This window comes from Anas acuta, chromosome 3 (genome assembly GCF_963932015.1).
Source record: "Anas acuta chromosome 3, bAnaAcu1.1, whole genome shotgun sequence".
Taxonomy (NCBI): domain Eukaryota; kingdom Metazoa; phylum Chordata; class Aves; order Anseriformes; family Anatidae; genus Anas; species Anas acuta.
In genome coordinates, this window is record NC_088981.1 from 76,027,838 (window position 1) to 76,051,107 (window position 23,270).

The 23,270-nt window shown below is 37.7% G+C and overlaps 1 protein-coding gene across 7 annotated transcripts in view; it reads left to right on the forward strand.

The window, feature by feature from the left end:
* Positions 1-19,026, forward strand: part of FBXL4 (F-box and leucine rich repeat protein 4) — a 61,244-nt gene extending 42,218 nt beyond the window's left edge. For 4 of the 7 annotated variants that reach the window (XM_068677867.1, XM_068677870.1, XM_068677868.1 and 1 more), the window contains 2 exons: positions 875-1,187; positions 8,708-19,026. In XM_068677867.1, the coding sequence (XP_068533968.1) occupies positions 875-1,187; positions 8,708-8,871 (477 nt within the window). In that variant the 3' untranslated portion in view covers positions 8,872-19,026. Of the gene's footprint in view, positions 1-874; positions 1,210-8,707 lie in introns of all 7 variants that reach the window. The other 3 variants (XR_011095184.1, XM_068677871.1, XM_068677872.1) reach the window with 3 other exon arrangements.
* Positions 19,027-23,270: the final 4,244 nt, after the last annotated feature.

Consider the following 23,270-nt stretch of genomic DNA (forward strand, 5'->3'; position numbering starts at 1 on the left):
TTTTCCTTTCCAAAAAACAATAATTAAGTTATCTTTTACATTCAGACTAAATCATCATTCCTGACAGGTCAACTCTGGTGTGTGATACTACAGTTGTAAACACAAGAAATGATTTCAACAGAAGTTATTTGAGTTATAGACTTGGCTGGGTGCACGTTTTTCTTTTAAGAAAGAACATAGCAATTACTGTAGGGGAATCATCTGAGCTGTATCACATGTGCATGCCAGAACTGTATGCAGTGGAATTTAACTTGCTGCTGTCTCTGTGATAAGCACATCTGATAACTCATTAGGGAAACTTTGTGGACCTTCCTTGTAGTTGAGAAGCAAATGACAAAGCAGAATTGGCAAACCTTCCAAGCTTTGACTTGTGGACAGAGGAATAAGGCAGCATGACTAAATTTTTCCAACAGCCCTGGTCTTACTGTGTTTTCTGATAGTAGATTTCATTCCTTCTGCATGTAGAACTTTGCTTCCATAAGGAGCTGCAGCAAATGATCAACTTAGAATGGAAATAGAGTACTTTAATGCATGTGTCCTTATGGTTGCAATGCCTATGATCATAAAGACAATTTTAATCATTTTTGAAGGAAAAAAAAAAAGGTGTCTTCAAAGGAAATGAACTTGTAACTGCATTTTCACTGTTCCTTAGTATCAAGTGAATTTAAAAGCATGTATGTCTGGGGGTTGATAGAAAATTTATTTTTGTCTTTTATAAAAGTAGACCTCACTGTACAATGAATAATTTTCTGAGCTCTTTAGAAATGTCAAATGCTTAAGACAGATCTGTAGGTGTGTTAGCAAGCAAGTCTTGAAACACCTATGTATGTCTGGAAGGATGGTATATATGACAAAGTGTTTGTTTTCCTTGCAGATTGAAGACTATGATCTTATAGCAAGCATGATGGGAGCAAAATGTAAAAAACTTCGCAGTCTGGATCTGTGGAGATGTAAAAACATAACTGAAAATGGAATAGCAGAACTGGCTTCAGGCTGCCAGCTTTTGGAAGAACTTGATCTTGGCTGGTGCCCTACATTACAGAGCAGTACAGGCTGTTTTGCAAACCTTGCACGTAAACTCCCGAACTTACAAAAGCTCTTTCTTACGGCCAACAGGTCTGTGTGTGACACAGACATTGAAGAGCTTGCAGCTAACTGTACTCATTTACGGCAGCTAGATATATTGGGTAAGAAAATGTAGGAATATTGGTATACATTTCACTGTCTCTCAAAAGCCTTAGAGTTAAAAAGGAGTCCATATGATAAAATTGCCTTCTAGACATTTTAAAATAAATCTTTCTTAAAAATTTGGCTTATCATATGAAAATAAAGGGATGGAAGTATTACTGCAGTGAGCTTCTGACACAAAATCCAACAGATTTATACCAACTGTGTAATTTGATTGTTTAGCATTAATCGCTTACACTGAAAATTTTGTGGATTTCTTTCAACAACTTCTAGTTTCACGTTCACCAGTATATTTAACTGAGATCTTTTGACTTTTGACTCTCAGAAGATTCAATTTCTTCTTGTTTCTGCTTTTGTTGTTTTATTTTATTCCTGTGAAGTGTGACAAAGTATATTGATAGTGGGAGTCTGTGACTAATAAACAGATTTCTGCTTTTGCATAAGACAGATATACTGAGCAGCGTTAAGAGTGTTTGACACTTTTTTACCAGGGAAGGAGTTTGTCTTACTGAAGAGGAAAAGAAGTAGTTAATAACAAAACTTAAAATGGACTTTTCTGTAGGGTGGGAAAAAAGTGATGAGGGGCAAAAAACACAGTGAATTTTAATTTTCTAATTTTCTGCAGATTCTATAGCTAAAAATATTTTGGTAAATCCAAATATTCTTGGGATTCCTGAGTAAGGACTTTGATATTTTTTCATGATACTGAATTTATTCTGTCTGTGGTGGAATTTTAAAATAGTGTAGGACAGCAGTGGTAGAAAATTTATTCATCCTTTTACTGACTTACTTTCACAGGGTTAGTTGAAAAACAAAGATGTAAAATATTAACGGGAAGAAAGTAACCACATTGCATATTTTTAATAATAGTTGTAATGTGGAAATATTATGTTTAAGTTGAGGTGGTGCTGTGGAGAAACAGAGCCCTCAACTCAATGTTCCAAGCAAGTTTAAGGCTATCACTATTTCTCATTTAAAAAAAAAAAAAGGCTTCATATTGTCCCCACAGTATAGATAGTAAACACTTACTATGAAATGCAATTTTACTTATCTCTAAATGAGACTCACCTTCTGAACAACAGAAAAGGAGAAGGCAAAGGAGAATGAACAGATAAAAATATATCTCCACCTGGTGCTACATACTGTTCTGGCTTAATGCATAGGTTTGCAGGTGGCAATGTGGTTTTGCTTGTGTTTAAGGGGATCTAGTTTGTAGCTAGATTATCAAGGGTACCTTTCCCTAGTCAGACACGAAAAGTTTCCAGAAGGCATAGTGAATACGGTCTTTCATAAACATGTATGTTCTCCTGACCACCCACTTACATGCATTTCTGTTACAATGGTGTTGTCTGCCCACAAATCGGTCTGACCTTTTCACTACACCAGAGGCTGCTGAATGAATACCTCAGTTGTGTTAAGCCTGCAGATAGTCTGCTGGTTCTGCTGCTTCTCTGCCAGTACTGAAGGTTTGTTGCCACGCTTCTCCTTTAACATTTGGATTCACATTTGAATTCAGTTTAATGCCTCGTTGATGTTTTTGTAGAAAAAATGTGTGAACATGGAAAAGGAATTTTGTTCCATTCCCTGAGTGTTTACCAGCATTTACTGAGTCAGGTTAACTACAAATCCATTTTTCCTGGTGAGACTGCATGTTGGGTTAAGAAGGGTGCTCTGCAAAGGACATCCAGTTGAATCATCTACAATGTTACCAAAAACCTCAATATCCATTCCCAGAACACTTTCTTCCTTTAGAGCAATACTTAGTAGAGAAGGAAGACTTCTGCTATAAGTAAGTCAGTACAAGGTGATACAGTATATGTGGAGTGACCCAGCTATTTTGGCAACAGTAAGGAAACCATCTTTACCTCTTTGAATATGGGACCCATTACAGTCTGTGGTTCAAAGGAGTTGCCACGTAGAATCACAACTTTGCTTGGGTCATCTGGAGGTAGAATTGCCAGCTGTTCAAATACAAATGCAGAAGTCTCTGTCTGAACCAAAGACCTAGCCTCTTAGAGCACAAGAGTACTGAGAAAATAAATCTCTGTACTCTAACTGTACTCTAACTTTTGGCTGCTGATGTCAGACAAGCCTTCTGTTATAAGCTATATAAATGCTTCATATGATTTTGTCCTTTTAAAGAAGTGTGACAACAGGTCTTAAGCCGTTAGAGGCCTGAGGTCAGTTCTCAACTTTGCAAGACTAACCTTGAACAGCAGGTCTTCTCTGTGATGTGAAAGAACGTGAGGTACTCTTTTATATCCTTTGTCATTCCCAAGTAAAGAAATGGCTGGCTTATACCTGCATTGTGAAGGGCATAGAACTCTTGCTGCTAGGTTAGCAGTGCATGTGGTGAGGGAGCTTATTTTTTTTTCTCAGTAACACTGTGTAAAACAGGGACTTAGATAAGGTAAGACATTTTGATCCTTACTTATAGTATAGTCACCATCACAGACGATACTTTGTTGGTATTTCTCTGCAGTTGGTAGAACTTACAAACTTGGCAGGGAAAATTTCTTGTTTCAGTTACACAATATTTACAACCACAATATTTTCAGGACTGAAGGAAATCTAAAGCTCTGAAAGAAAGCTTGTTGAATTGTATATCTTACATTTTAGTATTACAAAATCAATGTTGCATATGCACTGGATGCTGTTTTCAGGTGGCAGGTCCTGCAGCTTGCTAACTATCTGTCCTTAGTCTTTCCATTATTGCTTGGTAATTCCCTTGTTCCTAAATCAGTGGACTTCATTGAAGATAGAAATTGCCAGTTTCTAAGGGCTGCATAAAGTTATTGGCCTGTATGAAGTGTTATTTGATGGGTAGTTGTGTTTAAATGGTGTAATGGTGTGTAAATCATACTTGAGAAAGTAAACTTCTGTTAAAAATCATGGTTTGGATCCATATCTGCAGTATTTATAGTACAGCTTGGAAGAACAAGTATGATATTAAGTGTGTCACTAAGTACATGAGGGTGTGCCTTCTTCAGTTTTTACGTTCTGAGGTTTTTTTACCCATTACGTACTGAGCTGCCTGCTTACAAATATTCTATGCCCATATCTTTTCCATGGACTGACACAGTGGGTTATACAGGAACTATTCCCCTATTTTTTGTTTGCTTGAGGATGTCCACCCAGCAGTAGAATGTTCCATCTGTGATCATCTGACGGCTTTGTAGTGATGCAGTATGTTGTCCAGTGCTATGGATCTTGAAGTGGGAACCTCATGACAAGACAGGAGACAACCTGACCTGGCAATGCTGAAAGCTTTTATTGTATGCTGTATTAGCTGCTCAGTTAGTTATGTTGCCGTGGGGCTACCGGCTGCTGTCAAGGATGGAGAATGTCATGCTAACCTTGCTCCCCAGCAATCTTAACTGTCTGTCCTGCACAAAAAGAGTAATAAAAAGTAGACACCCTTGTTACTGCAGAATTCATGTACTCCTGTCTACATACCAACACCTCCCACACCTTCCTGAGCAACAGAAAACCCAACTGCCCCCTTGCCAGCTGTCAAAATCTTCAGCTTTCTCTTGAGAGCATCAACACATAGTTAGTCAATTCAAACATGAAAATGTGCAGCATGTTGAAGTTTAGAATTCAAAGGGTGTGCAATAAATTGAATAAAACGTAAAGAATAAAAGGCTAATCTGGCTGGTCTAGGGGAGAAAATAAGTTTTTTTTTGGGGGGGGGAAATACTGCTAGTTATTTGCATGATCTCTACTTCTTTATCCAGGAAACATATATGTATTCTTTTTCAATAACAGTTGGAAATTTTTTCACATGTACCCTGTTGAAAGCTTATTATGAGTGTATTTTTAAATGAAATTACTCAAGGCACATCTTTTTTTTATTTAAATATTCATCTTTATTGTAATTTGTGTAGCAGTACCCTTTGCCCTAGAAACTGGCGCTCTGACAGTTTCCAGAGGTGGTACTTCTATAGCTTTATATATGATAGATATAAATTAAATAATTTAACTCTTCTAGCAAACAAATCATCAGTCAGTGCCTTTAACGAAGAGGATACCAGAGAACTTTTTTCTTGAGAATAAACTGAACAACAAAATAGTGGATTTTAGTACACTGATTATGTATTTACTTTGAGAAATAGGTAAATAGTTCATGTAGGAAATATTTTAGTAAATAGCAAAGGTCTAAAAGCCTCCAAACTAAACCAGAATGTGTTATGTAGGTAACTAGCATTATATGTTGTCAATTTCTGAAAGACAAAAAAAAAGTGTCATATTATTCACACTTCTGCCATGCTTTTGGATGTGCTTTAGAGAAATGTATGTATCACTAATTGTACATTGTATAATCAGAGTAATACTGTGGATGATGTTTGCTAATCCTGTGCTGTGAATATACAAACACCAACCGGGTTGGCCTTTTTAGCTTTGGAAAAGGTCTTTCCTAACACATTTTCCTTTTTTTTTTTTTTTTTTTTTTTTAAGTCTGAGGAGGAGAAAAGGAAGAGGTGCAGTAAAGCATGTAATTTAAATGACCTATTTCAGTTACAAATACATTAAAAGTCTTGGTCTTAAATGAAACCACAGGACAACTGTCAAAGTTCAGATAATTGCAGTATCAATTTTAAGGGTCGGTGGAAAGATGAGTAGCATAATGCTTGTAGAGTTTCAGTTGGAATGGTAGAGCTGGCCCTTCTGGTAGGGCTGTGGTACTATGGTAAAATTATGGTCAGGTAAATATGTAACTGAAGCATATCACAGAACTTGTGTGTGGCAATAGGGATTGTTACATCAGACAGTTGACCATTGTGGTGGCAGATTGTGTAATAACAAGAGAGTTAAAAATTACAATAATGATAAGTTTTGATACCTCTGTGTAGATAAGGTAAAATACAGGGGCATGATAGCAAAACCTGTTTACACATAACATCAAATGATGTCCCAAAACTTCTAATCTGAGAACCTATCATAAAAGAAGTGAAAAGCACAATTAGACACTCCCTTGCTTATGCAGAGGAGTACAGATCACTAAAAAATGAGGCATCTTTCTGGAAATGAGACCTGTTCAAAGAAGGAAAACAGGGAAATGAATTCTAGGAAGTAAAACATCACAGTAAGGCAGAAATGAGATATTAAGGAACTGATGGCGAAAGGCAAATGCTGAAAATGTATTTCACATGCGTTACAAGAAGTTTATGGGAAAATTACGGAGACTGGTAGATGATCAAGATTTGATCTGGCCACTTAGATAGTTTTCCTGGAAAGGCCTTCTCCTGTTGTTGCCTCCAGTCACTGCAAGAGGGATCAAGTTGGCTGCCATCAAACTCTTTCCTTCCAGGAGATTAGCCTGGAAAACCGTCTTAAATTGGAATGCCAATAGAGGAGGCTTTTGAACAAATCAATACATTGAACAATAATAAATTGTTAGGACTAGATGGTATTTATGCAGCAGTTCTAAATGAGCTCAAATACAAGACTGTTGAGATCTTTCTTATGGTGCATGATTTGTCACATTAATCAGCCTCTTCACTAAAGTCTTCACTAGAGGAGTGAAGGTTTACAAACATGGCACTATCTTTTGCATAGGTTAGAAGCTACAAAACAGTAGGATTATCTTTTGTGTAAACTGGTTGCAACCATACTAAAGAATCAGTGGATATGAGGAATGTTACAGTATTTGGAAGGAGAGCTCCATCCATATGAGGATGGTGACGTCTTTCAAACCTAGAATTCCTTGGAGGTTGTGGTGAATGCTGATTCAGCCCATAGAGGACTGGACTTTCACAAGCCTTCACCTAGCTTATTCTGCTTTTATAACTTAGCAGTCTTTTGTCTTAGTGTCCGTGCTTCAGAGAAGAGACAGCAGAGGCCAAGAATGCTTTGTCTTTTTCCTCATCGAAGTTTAGTCACTGCTGTGTTCACCCAGTGTCCGTACTGTGACAGGTGCTGTCTGATCTGTTTGAGTAGTCCAGGCAAAGGGATGAATAATGCTGTACCAGAGCTTGCCGATAACACACAGGCATACAGGATAGAAAAATCTAAAGCTGAAGAATTTAAGACTGAAGGCTTGCAAAATGAGGCTATGATACTTAGTAAACTAATAACAAAGGAAGAGGAAAACAGTTCCATCAAGCTTATGAATGATTTAGAAAAAGTGAAATGTGAATGCTGTCTCTGCTTCTTTATTTTATTGCCCCTTAATTATTGTAATTCATACACAGTGGGTTTAAAACTGATTTCCTTTTTTCAACACCAAATACGGTTGAACTGTAGAACTAGTGGAGGGGCCATAAATATACATGAGTTCAGAAAAGTAGTAGTAGCATTCATGAAAGGTAGCTTCAGAAATCTCTAAATCAATAGTTTGTCAGTTAAGAGTATCTACCAGTGAACAGCTACTTTAAAAATCTGTTGTTGCATCTATTTTTGTTGGTTTTGCTATAAGCATTATTGGTCTTGCCAAAGACAAGATATTAGACTGGACGGCTTTGTGGGGTGAAATTCAGTTCAAGACAGAGCTGTGTAGATTGATTTATCTACCAATAGATGTCTACAGTCATGTTGGATGACCTTGATGAGCAATGTAGCCCACTGTAGACATCTAGGCTAGATTCACTTGCCCAGAGTAACCTTCCTGGCTGCCAGCTGTTTGAGTAAGACATGGATCTCCTGTCTGCCCTGTGGCCTGTCTGCCAGCTGTGTGTGGACATCCTGCATGGTCTAAGGAATCCCAGGTGGCACCAGGCACTTTACAGGCAACTGAGTCATACCCCAGTCAACTGAATTGTGTGCTGCATTAACTATACTGACTAGATTTCCATCAGCTGCAGTGGATCCAGGCTTATGAATGTGTTTTTCTTTATTATATATTTATTTATTTCTGACTGAATCCAGTGCTTGACCTGGCCCAATGTGAAACTTAATAGTTCAGTCACTGGGATCATGTTTTTAGTGTGTTTTCTGTTACAGGTATCCTATACATATCCTATATACAGGAAAGACTGATAGTACTTGAATTGCTCTTGCATGCTTCTGGGTATAATACTCAATCCAGAGTCCTAAAAGCCTTGCTGATTTATTTATAATGGGAATAGCCCATAATAGTGTGCACTGTGCCAGTCATTGGAGTCACCAGAACATGAACGGTTGATGATGAATCAAGGACATGAGTGTAGCATACAATTTTGCTTGTGGCCAAAGCCTAGCATCTAGATCCTAGATCTTGTGGGTTTGGATACTTTTGGTCAGCTTCTGTAGATAGGAACTGCTCTTGAAGTTGCAACATCTCTCCTAGGGAGAAAGTAGTGGACTTGAGCAGCTGAGTTAAGAAAATGTAACAGCATTTTTAAAAGCAAAACAAAAACAAACAAACAAAAAACTTGCAAAGACAGGCTCTGAGAAGTTTTTAATTTGAAATCTAATTGGAAAAAAAATCTAGTGTAACACAGTGTTAATTTTTTTTTTTCATGATGTAGTATTAGCAGCCTTAAAAAAAAAAAGATATTAACTTTGCTATTTGTTTTCTTTCTTTTCTGTTTTCAAACAGGGACAAGGATGGTAAGCCCTGCATCTTTAAGAAAATTGCTGGAGTCTTGTAAAGATCTTTCTTTACTTGATGTGTCCTTCTGTTCACAGATTGATAATAGAGTTGTCCTAGAACTGAATGCCAACTTTCCTAACGTGTTCATAAAAAAGAGTTTCACCCAGTGACTCACTACATATGCTGCTATGGAATTCGTTTGACAGTTATTTCCTGTGAATTTGTGCTGACTTTTTTAAGAAGAGTATAAATTCCCTATGAAATAGTGGAGAGTATTAAATATCTGCACAAATGGGTAAAATATATTTAAGTATATTATGCATTTCTTAGAGTTGATATTGTACCTAATAATTGTTTATCCTGTTAATTTATGGCATTGCATGTTTTTAAATACTTGCCATATGTGTGGTTTTAATGACAAGAAAATGAAAAACATCTTAAATATCCCTTTATAGGGCGTTATAGACAGTAGACTGTGTTAATATCTAGATAAAAGAAAATGTTGAATATTTAGCAGTAAGAAAAATATGGGTGCTTCCTTTTATGTATATATATATGTACGTGTGTGTATGTATATATAAATGTTTACAGATATACATACGCACATACTGTAGCATTTTAGTTTGTTCTGCAGCATAAGATCTTATGATCAGGCCTAGAATTTTTTTTATTTGAAAAACTGCTTAAGCTTCTGTAAGAATGGATTGAAGAGACACTTTGTCTTCTTCCTTTTTTTGGCAATGAACTGTATCTGATACATTTTTCTCCCTTCCTCCATCTGAAATAGATGTAGTGATGTTTTACAGTCCAGCCTAAGCGACACAACAGATAAAAGCAAGAACCTTCCACCTGAACTTATAGCAGAAACGAGAGAGAAAATTGCGAGCTGCTTCTTGGTATTGGATATAAAGTTTGAGCCAGGTACTTAGTGTCATAACTGATGGTGTGTAGAAAACTCCACAACAATTTTCTTTTCAAATTTCTGTCATGGTGAAGACTGTTAGTTTGTGATACATCTGTTTATCATGTCAAGTACCATTTTAAAAAATATATTAATACTTGAGATAATGTATTAGCAACTGTCTCTTGCGCTGGAATCAAATCTGCTATCAAGTATAAGAACAAGCATCTTTGTTCAGTAAAACAGCAATGAAAATACAGTGGTTTTGAAACAAGGGCAAATGTGATTTAGTGACTTACTAATATAAGGTATTGTATTTGTTTTGTTTGTTTGTTTTCCAAGAGGTGATAGCTCCAAGTACTGTTGCACTCTCTCTTTAATTCTGTTTAGCTGCTGAAGAAGGAAAACTGTGTTGATGGACAAATCATAAAGATTTTTTTGTACTTTTTGTACTTGGATGAAGCTTTTCTCTTTCTTCTTTAATACCATGGCTAGAGTATGTTGCTATGTACAGAGAGAGTTTAGTGTTTTACCTTTTCTAGCAATTGTTGATGAATATGGACCATGACATGCAGCCTGTCATTTGATATTGGCTACACCATTACTGTCACGATGGCACTTATTACCTACTGGAAGAAGAGGGAAAATATTTTGTCTGGCAGAAATGCGTTATTGCACTGAAGATCCCTGGCAAAGAATACTTCAATTTACGTGGTAAAAACCCATCCACTAGTAGAGGACTGCTACGAAATGTTACAGATTCGACAATCTCAGACTCCTGAATGAACACTATGAACTCTTTGTGCAGGTGCCAATACTTTATAAACCATGTCATGAAACAGCTACAAAATATCTATCTGATTTTATAAGAAGAGCTTTTTCTTCTGATTTTTTTTTTAATTTTACGGAGTCTTTTGGGAATTCCAGATCTGAAGATGGACATACACAGTTGGCTTTCTGATTTTATTTTTTTCCTCTATACAGATGGCACTAGGGGATTTCCAGATATATTATGCCATTCCATTTTTATTAAACTGGACGTTATTAGAGATCTTTAAATTCAGATATTTTTTCCCCCACTGACATATGTCAGCTTTGGCATGATTCTATGTTGAGACTTCATTTGTTTCCATCAGGTTTGGATTGATTTATTTTTCTGGGAACTTAACTTTTGATGTTTTTTTTTTTATCTACAAGTAATATTTTTCATTGTAACTGAATATTAAGCATTATTAAGCATTGTAGGAAAACACAGGTTCAGATAACAGGAGTTTACAAAGAACAGTATTTTAAAACAAATGTTTTTGTTGAGAAATTTTACTTCTCAGGGTGCATCTGTTTTATCTCCTTTTTTCTTAGAGATCTTCCTTGTTTTCCAATGTAAATAGAATGGGATGTGGATGAAGTTATATCCGTTGTGCCTTCATACTGGTAAACTAGGTAAATAGTAGAGTGTCCCTACTATTCAGCATCAGTGAATCAAGTTAAGTGTTTTTGTAATCATGTATGTGTAAAGAATTTTGTTCTCTGTTGCTTTTTAGGTAGTATAAAGGAGGTTTAAATTGACATTTTGTTCATACTATTTTTTTCTTTATGTTGTGTCTTCTTTTTGAAGTTGGTTTTGTCAGAAATGTTCTATTTTATCTTGAAAGATAAATTGAAGTCTGTTCTTTATTTGGACCATTTAAAACTTAGCTATTGATAATGTAATAAAGTCATATAGTTGAGAAATAATTGGGGAATACTTTCATCTGTACTTGTACACCTTAACCTTCAATCAGTGAGTTAAAAGCTCTTTTAGCTATGGCGTTATACTGGCAAGAAGTCTTCCAGCAAAGCAAGGAAAGACCAGATTTTACATTTCTGATATTTCTAATGAAAGAAAAAATAGTTTTAGACCTTCCTTATATGTCACAATGAAGCAAGAATAGGTCACTGTATTTTTAGTTATTTTATACTTATATGTGCATATATATCATTTATACATATATGTATGTATATACATGTTGTGTGTGTATATATACTCTATGTATAAATCTCAAAGGTTTTCATGTATCAGTTAACTTTTGTGAAGTAATCATAATAGCAAAGGTGTTTTGTAGCAGTTGTGTTTTTAAAACATTGTTTTACTGTACACAGAAACTGAGTCCCTCTCCATCTGTGCAACAGGAAAACCCTGGCCATTAGGTGCCCGGTATTTCCTGTGTTGCTTTGCCACAGTGCCTTTTGTTTGTCTGCACATGGAAGATATTACAGGGTATGGTAGAGTGCGAATGCGAAGTCCGATAACTACTGTGGAGACTCTCCATGTGAAGCTATCATATAGAGGGAAACTTGTTCTAGTTTCACTTAATCCAAAATGAATGATGCCAAATCAGTCAGAGGAGTTTAATTATTTTGGAATTGGGTCATCTTCTCCAACAGTCGACCATCCCTCTGTCACATTATCTAAATCCTGCTTTTAAGGATATTCCATTTTTCTTATCTTGTCCTTTGATCTCATCTATCTTTCTGAAGCATGGTAAAAGATGTGCTTTGGTGAATGTTAAAAAATAAAAATAAAAAATTGCTAAAATGCATGGGGAAAAAAAAGTGTCTTGTTCTGAAGTTCCCCTGTTCTTCAACTTAAGGGGGATTTCTGTACTATATATATGAAGTTGGCATGGGCTGTCACATCGGGAGATACGGCATTCATTATTCTGGTCATTTAAAAAGTTAATACAAAAATTTTAGCAGTTAGAATCTTCCTAACTCTCAAAGGATTTAATACAATATTGTACATAATCCAGAACTGTCTGACTAGTCTAGATATCTCTCTGGATATGGATGGGCTTCTTTTGTTTAAATTATGCACTCAATTAAGTACATTACTGAGCTTGACTTTAGAAGAACAGTTCACATAGGAGTTTGAACCTTATGATACCCATGTACTTAGATATCCAAAATTCAGACAAAAAAAAAAACAAACAAACAACAACAAACATTCTATTTGTTGCCTGATCATTTCCTTACGGCTATCATGCCAACTTTTCCAAATGTAAGATGTCCAGCAATCATGGTACACTGAGTGGAATTCATCTCGCTGAGTGCTGGCTGTCTGAGAGACGTTTGGTTTATGGGAGGAATCTGGGCACCTCAAGAGAGCTATTAATCTTCTTCTAAGATAGATATTTAAGGAAAGTAGAATGAGTGATTTTCTGGAGAGCCCCAGTGGAGACTGCAGAAGCTGTGATTTTAGCTCAGGTTAGATACTTTTCTTTGGAATACCAAACGGAGATTAATTCCATCCAGTGTTGTACTCTCTGCCTTGGAATAGTGAAAAACAAGACTGGAACAACATCCATCCCCGAATGTCAAAACCTTCTAAAATCTATACAGAAAGAAATGAATCAGATGTTGACAACTTAAAAAGTATTTTCTTTTTTAATTCCAGGATTTGCTTCTGCCCCAAGTCCCTTGCCAATGCCTGTAGTGTCTTTTTTTTTATTTTTTTATTTTTTTTATTTTTTTATTAAATTGAAATGCATCTCCTTTCTCTATTTTAAAATTTCATGTACCTAACTGGCTATATGTATAATTCTATGAATGCATGGAATTAAGTGGAAAACAGAATTAATGTATTGCATTTATTTTGATAATCTTTCATACTGCTATAATTAAACCTATGACTACTTTAACTGTTCTCCTGTCATCAGCAATGATACCCACTGTGCATTTGAAAAAATTGTGTGTTCAGTCCTGGTTCTTACTGTGTGTACTTATTGCATCTTATGGGATATATTTCCCATATTGCATCTGCAGGACTACTAAATTTACAAAAACTAGATAAAATGTAGCATTTTATTATATGGAGCTTGGGGGTGGCTTTATGTATTGATTTACATGTTCATTATTACTCTCTTGCAATGATTCCGTAAGTTGTAGCTTTTGATATTACTAAGCGAAAGATTCCTGGTTTAATGCATTTGTACATGCTATGTTAGACATGGTCAACATTTTTCCAAAATAAAAGTTTCACTGCTTTCACTGAGATGTTAATTTCTGTCATTTCAGATTTCTTACTTGGCAATGAAGTCCAAGAAGGGCTTTTAATTAAATACTACCACACATGGGATAAGTTGTGATAGCTGACATCAGGAGGGATTGAGTCATAAGTCTTGTGTGTGAAGGGCCTTATGATCTTCAAAGAAGGGCCTTGGCAAGATGTGGCTCTTTTTAAGAAGATTCAGCCTCAGTAGTAGCAGACGGTAGTATTTATCTTTTTAGCTAATGGATAAAGTATTATTTTTGTTTGATTTGTGTAGCTCTAGTTTGATTTGATTTTAGAATGATGCCTGTCATAAGACATCCTAAGTTGGAGAGGATCCTTTGTGAGGAATGAAGTTTTTCTCTTGCATGTTTTGTTCCATTTTTAGCAAAACAAGCAAATAATGCAAATATTAAAAAACAAACAAACAAAACCACCACACTTTTCCTCAGATACTAAAGAAATGCCAAATGCCAAGAAAGTTGAGAAAAAGAAGCAAATGGGACTTTTGAGGCAGTTGTTATGGAAATTTGTGGAAATGTGACCAGACCTATTTATGGACAATGAAGAAGGTGCATTCATTGTTCTAGATCAGCAGTTACCTTTCCCAGGAATTTAGTTTCCTGTAAAATGTCACATACTTACATTTCTAGGTCAAGATTCAGGATTAAGACACTGATATTACTGTTTTGTATAAAAGCTTGTGCAGTAGTGCCTACTGTCCACCTAGCTACCTAAAAATATTCACCTAGCACTGCCCAACTACATTTTTTCCTAAAAATAAATAAATGTATGTGTGCACACAGATGTATGCAAGATTTAGTTTACTTTTTTTGCAGTTTGTCCTTTCTGAGGACATGAACTGTACTTTTGAAGTAAAAACAAAGGTAAAAAGAAGACTGGGAAAGAGAAGGCTTGTGTGATAGGAGAATCTGATAGAGGGGAATAAGTCAAGGGAGCTAGGCTCTTTCCAGGGGTTCTCAGTGCCGGGACAAGAGGCAGTGGGCACAAACTGACATGCAGGAGGTTCTGTTGAAGCATCAGGAACTACTTTGCTGTGCAGTTGACTGAGCGCTGGCACAAAGCAGTTGTGGAGTCTCCCTCTTCAAAGATCTTGAGATCCCTGGCCCTGGGCAAGTAGATGGCCCTGCTTGAGCAGGGGTTCAGGGGTTGCACCTGGTGGCCTCCGGAGGTCCATTCCTACCTCAGCCCCTCAGTGACTTTGTCATCTGAGACTTGCACTATGGTTGTTCTGTTTGTATCAGTGTACTGATTGGTGAAAGTGGTGGAAGGGGGGGAAAAGGAAGAAATCACAGAATCATAGACCCATTTAGGTTGGAAAAGGCCTCTAAAGTAATCTAGTCCAACCTTTAATCTAGCACTGTGAAGTCTACCATTAAACTGTGTCACTAAGCACTACATCTACACGTTTTCTGAAGACCTCCAGGGATGGTGATTCAACCACTTCCCTGGGCGGCAGGGCAGTACTTTCCTGGGCAGTACTGTGATCCAGTGTTTCACACCCCTTTCAGTGAAGATTTTTTTCCTAATATCCAGACTAAGTGCAACCCTGGTGCAACTCAAGATTGCTTCCTCTTATCCCTCGGTGCTTGGGAGAAGAGCCCAATCCTAACCTTGCTACAGGCTACGGCCTCCTTTCATGTAGTTGTAGAGAGCAATAGGGTTCCCCCTACCCCCAGCCTACTTTTCTCCAGGTTAAAAAACCCCAGCTCCCTCAGCTGCTCTTTGTAAGACTTATTCTCAGATCCTTCACCAGCTTTGTTGCCTGTCTTTGGACACACTCCAGCACCTCAACATCCTTCTTGTTACAAGGGCCAAAAACTGAATGCAGTACTCACGGCGTGGCCTCACCAGAGCTGAGTACAGGGGGACAATCACTTGCCTAGTCGTGCTGGCCACACAAGTGTCTTAAAAAATATGTAATGTCACAAGTAGGCACAAGAATCTCGTTCTTTTGCCTTTTTTTTTTTTTTTTTTTTTTTTTTTTTTTTTTAAGAGAAGTGCTATTTTTGTTTACATTAGTGGGAAAATGTAACAAAAAATTTTGGTGACATTTTCAATGTACAGTTCTGTAACGTACAAACCACACCCAACTATTTTATTATTAGTATTACTATAGTATATTATTTATTAGTACTATAGTATATTATCTCTTAGTATTATTCTGACTCTGAAGTCTGGAAGGTACACCAAGGACTAAGATAAATGCCTCTGTTGTGGGGTACTGACAAAATTTAGTTTCTAAACAGAAGCTAGCCTATAATACTTTAGGAACTTTGGTTTGTGTCTTCTTATTTTTAGTATTTATTTACATAGATCTTAGGATAAATTTGGATTACTGTGCTTTGGGTGCCATTTTTTTCCTGCTTACTCTGTTGGAAACTGAGTGTGGTGGTTAAATATTCATAGTGTCAAAACGTGAAAATTTGAATTCAGATGAAAAAGAGGATGGTTTATGAAACACTGAACTGTCAGAATATTTCAGGGAGATACTGAGTATAATGTGATGAACTTAACATCCCTTGCGTGGTTATTTATTGTTGTACCGTGGTGAAGAGCTGTTGGCTAAGGACAGTTTTACTGTCAGTCCGGTCATCTGCTCACTCTCAGGAGACGGGTTCCCTCTACTGAATATTGGTCTGTTCAGACTTACTTTCCTCATGGCTGTACCAAAGACTTCTGCATGATACACACTGCTCTGCATTGAACAGTGGGAAATTAATAAACAGCTGTTTGGTTGTGGTTTGGAAACTAATGGCTAGTCTATGCTTGGAGTTATTTTGGAATAGCTACCAAAAATGAATTTAAATATTCAGGAATTAGTGTGTTTGCAGGGGGACCTTGCACTTTCTCATTTAACTTTCACTTACAGACAAGTCCTAATTACCAGCTGTCCCTTGAGCCATCTTAGTGAAATTGATTTGATGGTCTCATTCTAGCTCTTCCTAGTGAGCATAAAACCACTACAGCTCTTTAGCATCTTGTGGCTTTTTGTGTTTGTCTTCTCAACAGGCTTATAGCGCAGCTGGGGTGTGTTGAGGCTGGCCTGATCTCCACAAGTGGTGTGTGTGAATTGCCTGGGGACATTTTCTGCCCCCGTTTATTTGTGTGAGTGAGAAGGAATGGCATTTCCAGGCCTTCAAACTTAAATACCCAAACACTACACCTGAATTTATTTAAAAAGGATTTCTCTCTCCTCATTGCCGCTCAAGTAACCAGCAACAACATTACTTGCATGGTGTTTGACTTAATATTTTTATCTTATTATATTATTCATATTTTTATTAATATTTTATCCACTTTCTGCTGCCACAATGGGATTTTGACAAACAACAACCTGCTACCGTTTTACCTTTTAAAGGGACTGATTTATGTAATAGGTAGAAGAGCAGCAATATATGGAAGAGTCCTGGACAGTATCTGTAAATAGTTCTGCTATACGTGCAAGCACCAAAACACCACAAGCAAGTTACTATTTTTTTTTCTTATTTTTTTTTTTCTTTTTTAATGACAAATCAGAAGGAAAAGGGATAATTGCCTCTAAGTATATTTTCTAAAGTTGGAGGATATTTGTATCATCTAATTTTAAATATCTAGGGTAGGCACCAAAGTCAGGAAATTAGTCTCTTATTAGCCCTTTGCTCTGGATAGGTATGTTCCTCCACGGGGCAATTCAGATCAGGAGATCAGCCTCGAACTGAGAAGCAAAGTCCACATGAACCACATGAAACTAGCTGTAATTGGAGTCTGTCTTCCTGAACTACATAGTCTGTCCTAGTACGTGTGGGTTCAGGGTAAGAGGCTGCTTATCCCTTAATGCTCCCTATTAACCGCCAAAGGCCACTGCTTTCTTTGCTCTGATGATTGAACTGTATCTGATGCCTTCCTACAACACATCTTGGCTAAAACTAAAAAAACTTTTGTTTTCTACTATTTAAGTGTTTAAAGCCTTTTAGCCTCCCGATTTGGGTATTAAAATGAGGCAAACAAAAAATAAAAACAGGCAATAAACTTCAGTGCAAGTGTAACAAGAAGCAGGTGAGAGCATGTTGTTTGTGCAAATGTCTTGTTTTGACTTAGCATAAATGAGGATAGCCACTTTTGGTTGTGTTTTAAGACTCTATAATTTTACATACTTCCTCTCACTACTACATCCAAAGCGTCCAAACTGAGGTTGTTTCCTTTTCCCTCATAACAGTGGTTCAAGCCCTAATACTGCTGTCAGCCTATGAGAACATATGCACGTCCTAGTCGGCTTCAGTAACCTTCCTAGCTAAAGTCCCTTGAGAAGCAGACACTGGAAAGTTTAGTTTACAAAAGCTAGTGAGGACATATTTAAGGCGTGTGGAAGACTGGTTTGCAAGACCAAAAGCAGGAGGTGGGGGGAGCAGTACATGGATGTGTTTTTCATGGCTGTTCCCCGGTGTTGAGCTCCGTGGGCCCATGAAGCTAACATCCACTCATTTTGCACAGCTGCAGTCCTAAGCATAGTGAGTATTCCCAGAGCTGTGTCTGGATGTACAGTGTTAGATACCAAATTTGTTCTTTGAGCTGTCATTCTGTAAGTCGTACACACCCAACGCTCACCCCATTTTTTGCTTTGTGCCCCTGTTAGTTTGTACTAGCGGTGTTTACCTCAGAGTGATCTCCATATTTCCTCTTCGTATTCTCCTCCAAGGGTTCTTTGGTTTTACTTGATAATATTTCAAAATGGTGTTTTTCTCTTCTCAGTATTCTGCTTGGTGAACTGAAGGTATGTTATTAATGTATAATTTTTGTAGAGATTTGACTACCGCATCTTCTCTATGTAAAACCCAAAGGTCTCTGTGCGTATGCAGGCACAGATACCTGGTGCCTCCTTGTTTGAATACCTTTGGCACAGATCACTTGACATATATTTGTGATATAAGGTATCGTGTGGCGAAGGGGTTTTACCTACACACCTATACAAAACAGAGAAGTTAGCTCTGTGTTTGTAAGTGATTGGATTTATTAGGGAGAAGTCTAATGCCTTATGTTACTTGTTCAAATATATTTTATTTTTATTTTAAAAATTAGATTACATATTTACACACCAATTGGTCCTAGTTAGTAAATTGGGCTTGTTTTATTCTGATACTCTGAATCATTTAAAACGTTGTAACAGTGTTGTGCAGCTTTATTCTGTTACTGCCAGTGTAAAGAAGTTGGAATCGACGTCCTCTCTGAGTTGTCGGTGTCTGCTAACTCCAAGATGACAGAAATGTGAATATATATCCAACCTATAGTATTTATCTTGCTTTGCAAACTTAATTTGTATCCCCTTGACTGTGTTGCCAAATACCAAATGTACATAAAATAATGAATAAATAAAACAAAAATAAAATTTTGTCTACATTCATTGTCCTTTTGTGCACTCATTTGAAAGAAAAAATGGCGAAATAACAAAACATGATGTATTAGAAGAACAGGTTGAACGTATTTGTATCTCCGTTCATTTTGAAATGTTATTCCTGAGTGTTTTTAGATACAAAGTTGTGAGATTTTTTTAAGTGTATTATCGTTTAATTTTTAGATTACTGTAGCCCTATTAAAGCATATAGACCTCAGTGCATTAAACAAACAGCAAATGTTTCACTGCCTGAAACAGCTTCTGATTTAGGTACAGAGCAAGAGGCAACAGACAGATATAGACAGATGGGATATAAAGCAAAATGAGGAGATTACAATGTACCAAAAGAAGCCTCCAAGAAAAAAAAAAAAAAAAAAGTTGAATTTATTTCAAGAATAATTTCCTACTCAAACACAAATGGTGTTGCCATAAAGTATTTTTAATCCTTTTAGTTGGGTAGTTAGGTAGTTATATAGTTGTGTATAACTGCTGTGGAACTCCAGAAAGTTGATAATAGCTCAGCAAAGCTTTCACAGACTTCTGTAGGTTTTCAAATGGGAAGCAGATGGTGACAGGTTATCAGCTGGACTTGATTTGTCCAGGACAACTGAGTGCTGAACTGGAAGCAATTGCTAGGATAGATTTTTTTCCCCCATCTTGTCTAGAAAGTTTGTTTACTGATCTAGAATTACCTGCCAAATTGGTGTTAGTCTAACCAGTGACCATTTTCTTCTAGACAAAGTTTATATTAAGAGTGTTTGCTGAATTTGCCTGCTACTGTTAATTGTTCAAGGCAACTCTCCAGCAAAAACTGCTAAAACAAATAGTAGCTTTGAGTTGTGTTCTTGTGTCTCTAAGGAAACTTTACTTAAGGCTCCTTTTAATCTCCAGCACCTGCAGAAGCGTCCAGCTTCACTCGTGTGCTTTTGTATCACAGCTTTGCCTCAGGCCAGCAGCGCCTCAAACGTGCTGAAGCTGTCTTTGAGCACCAGCATTCAGCTGCTGTTGCTTCTGATTACCAAGAAGAGAAAGGATGAGGCTGGACCCTAGTTCCAGTTCCATCACGGACAAAGCACAACTGACTTCTGACACACACAGTTTCAGACCTGGTGTCTGTCTGTCCCGTTTTTGGCAGATACCAGTTTCTCAGTGCTGCTTCTGCAAGTTTTGAAAGCTCACACACATGTAAGTGGGGATATCAGGTGGCTTTTCATTTCTCTGTGTGGCACTTCTGTTAAAGCAAACTGTTAAAAAATAAATTACAAAAAAAAAAAAAAAGTAAATCCAGATTTTAAAATATATCAGGATTTCCAGGTTTTAATGCCTGAGAGGCTGTAGTACACTTTATCACATTGTTGTTTGTCAGAAATGCATTATTATTTGGGGAAGCAAAAGCAATTACATGTTCTCAATACTTACATAGTTTTACATGTTATCAGTCCGCAGGGACTGAGGAATGTTTAATGTTCTGTGAAAATGTTCAAAAAGTGTCACTGCGCCTCTGTTACCTTAAGATGCAATTGGCAATCTTAATTGAATATAAGTAAAACAATGTAGGTCTGATACCATGCATGCTGCAAATGTTTATTTGCTGGTAGTATCAAGTGTTGTCACATACAACGCAGACATTTATTATGATAAGCAAATTTTAATGTAACATTTCCCATCGTGGCTTTGAAGAGGTAGAAATCAAAATGCTCTGACACAGTGGCCATGCGGTTTTGAGCTGCCAGATTTCTGTAGGAGCTAAAAAAAGTGCAACCGCATTTTTGCAACAAGGACGTATCCCTCTCCTTCATACACATTATTATATTTCACTGGGGAGGTTATTTTTCTTTAAAAAAATCTCAGGAGCCATAGCAAGGATTTGCAGACCCCTTTCTTCAGTCACATTGAGGGAATGTGGTGTGAGATACCCGTGGTGTTGAAGTGCTGGGAGGAAAGAGAAGAACCCGTGTTTAGGTGTGCACAAGTGGGATCAGGAGTTGCTCTCCACCAGAAGAACTGGCATACCTAAACGTTTCCAGGTCTCCAAGACCTGTTTGGGACCAGTGATGGTCTGCATGGTTCCTTAGTAAGAAGGATAAATCGTGTTTAGAATTAGCTTTGTTCACTGGCTGCAACCAAAGTCTACTACAGACCAAAAAAAAAAAAAATTGATGATAAACATTAAATAGTCCAAAAATTACATGGAATGCAATAGAAAAATGTGATTTAGGTTTAAACCACTTAGATTTTTGTTTCTGATACTTGTACCCAATAGTAAACATAACAACTTTATTTTAACATGGGAGGCTTTGCATAGAACAATCGAGGGAACCTTGTCTAAATTAGCCTTATTAACAGTTGCTAAAAATTATCAAAGGCAGCTCTGAGCTAATGAAAACTGGAATGGGAATAAAAAGAAAGTGGTGTTACATCTAAGAAGGTGTGATTGATGTAAGCAATTCTCATTCTCGCTTCAAGATGCTGTTGAAAATGGTTTAGTCTGGTGTCTGCTATCGCTTTCCAACACCTGCTCTTGGGGATCTCTTGCTGGAAGCAGCTGTTTCTGAGCAGGGACTGCAGCAAAGAGTCGGTGCTAAACTGCTTCACTGGGCACTTTGAAAATATCTGACACAATAGCGTTTTGAGATGAACTTTGGAGAACTTCCTATATAACCAACATCTGTTTGGATGTTTTTGTTGCATTTCTGCAATCACTTCTGTGTAGGAATTGCAAGATGTTTGCGTGCACAATTACCTGACCGTACGGAGGTTCTCTGAAGGTGACATCACGTTATATCAGTATTTGTATTTTTTTTCCCATACAAAGGACCTGGTAGGGTGATTCGGAGCAACTTTTCTTTTCTGTAGACCTTTTCTTTAAGGTCTGCAGCCATCACCTCGTGCTGAGCAGGAGGCACTCATTTCCAGGCAATGGGTGAGGGTTAAAGCCACTGGGTGGATGCAGAGATGTGAGATGGAAGCCCTGGGCTGCGCTGCTGGCCGTGCAGTGCCTGCTGACTGACCCGGGAACAAGTGACTAAACTTGCAATTCCCTTCCCACCTCTGTGATCGTTTACTGCCTTGCATGCTAATGGCATTCACCTAGAGCTGGAGTATTATGCAAGACTCAATATTTATCTTTGAATTAGCTAAAAGATGGGATTTCAAAGAGCAAAATAGAGTGGGTACTGATCCAACCTCGAGATCTACAGTGCAGCTCTGATTATTTTATTTTACTTTATTTTTTTTTTTACTTCTAAATAATTCAGTCTCTTCAGAGAATGACAGCAGCTTTCAAGTTAAGGTATTGATCCATTGGTGTTCTGCTGCTCTCCAGAAGGTGCAGAGGCTCTCACATCTGCATCTCCGCTGCCCAAGATGGCACATCTTCAGAAAGAAGCCATAGATCAGGATTAATGATCTACAGCTAACGACCAGGTGCTGCCTGTCACCGGTAACAAGGGGTCGGTTGCAGGGGGTGGGGATGACAACCCACCTTTTTGTGTTTCCCTTAGGCAGTTTTTATGTCTTTTGGCTGGCAGGAACTGAGCCTGAGTGCTGGCCCTTGGAGCTGCAAGCATCAAACCCTGGCTCCAGAGCGGGGCTGCATGCCAGTAACGGCCTGGCCGTGAGCACAATGCTGACCTGTGGCAAATGTCATCCTGTCCCTCCTGGGTTACCCTGATTTACCATCTAAAATTGAAGAATGACATGTCATTGATAAAAGCAGTTCTTTCCTTAAGCGCTCTAAGAGACTAAGTGAAAATGTGCGCTCTGCCCTTTGCAAGAAAGCCGGTGTACTACCTCGCTCCTTGGCATATTTTTTTCTCTTCAGAAAAACACTCTCTTATAAAAAACATTTTTTTTTCCCCCCAGAGGTCTCCTGTGCATGGTGGATTTAAATGTGAGAGAGTAAGGGGACTCCAGCTCCTCCTTGCATCCTTCAGTCTCCCAGGTGGTCAGTACCTGCTGCAGCCTCCCCCTTGCAGCCCAGCAGCGTGCATCACAAAGGCAGAAAGGCCATGCCTTTTAGTCGGGAAATGCTAGATTTTGTCTTGAAACTGCTAACAGAAATGAGAAAACGGGCCATGTCCACCAGGGATACTCCTCTGTGTAGGCTGGCAGGTTGGGATTCTGGAGTGGGACTGTTACTTGTGTTTTACAATGCTCCCTGCTGTCCCAGCCGCTGCCTGCACTGCCTCCTAGCAATTCCACCAAGCGGCTTCATCACCTGAACACTTCTGATCTCCAACAGAAAGCA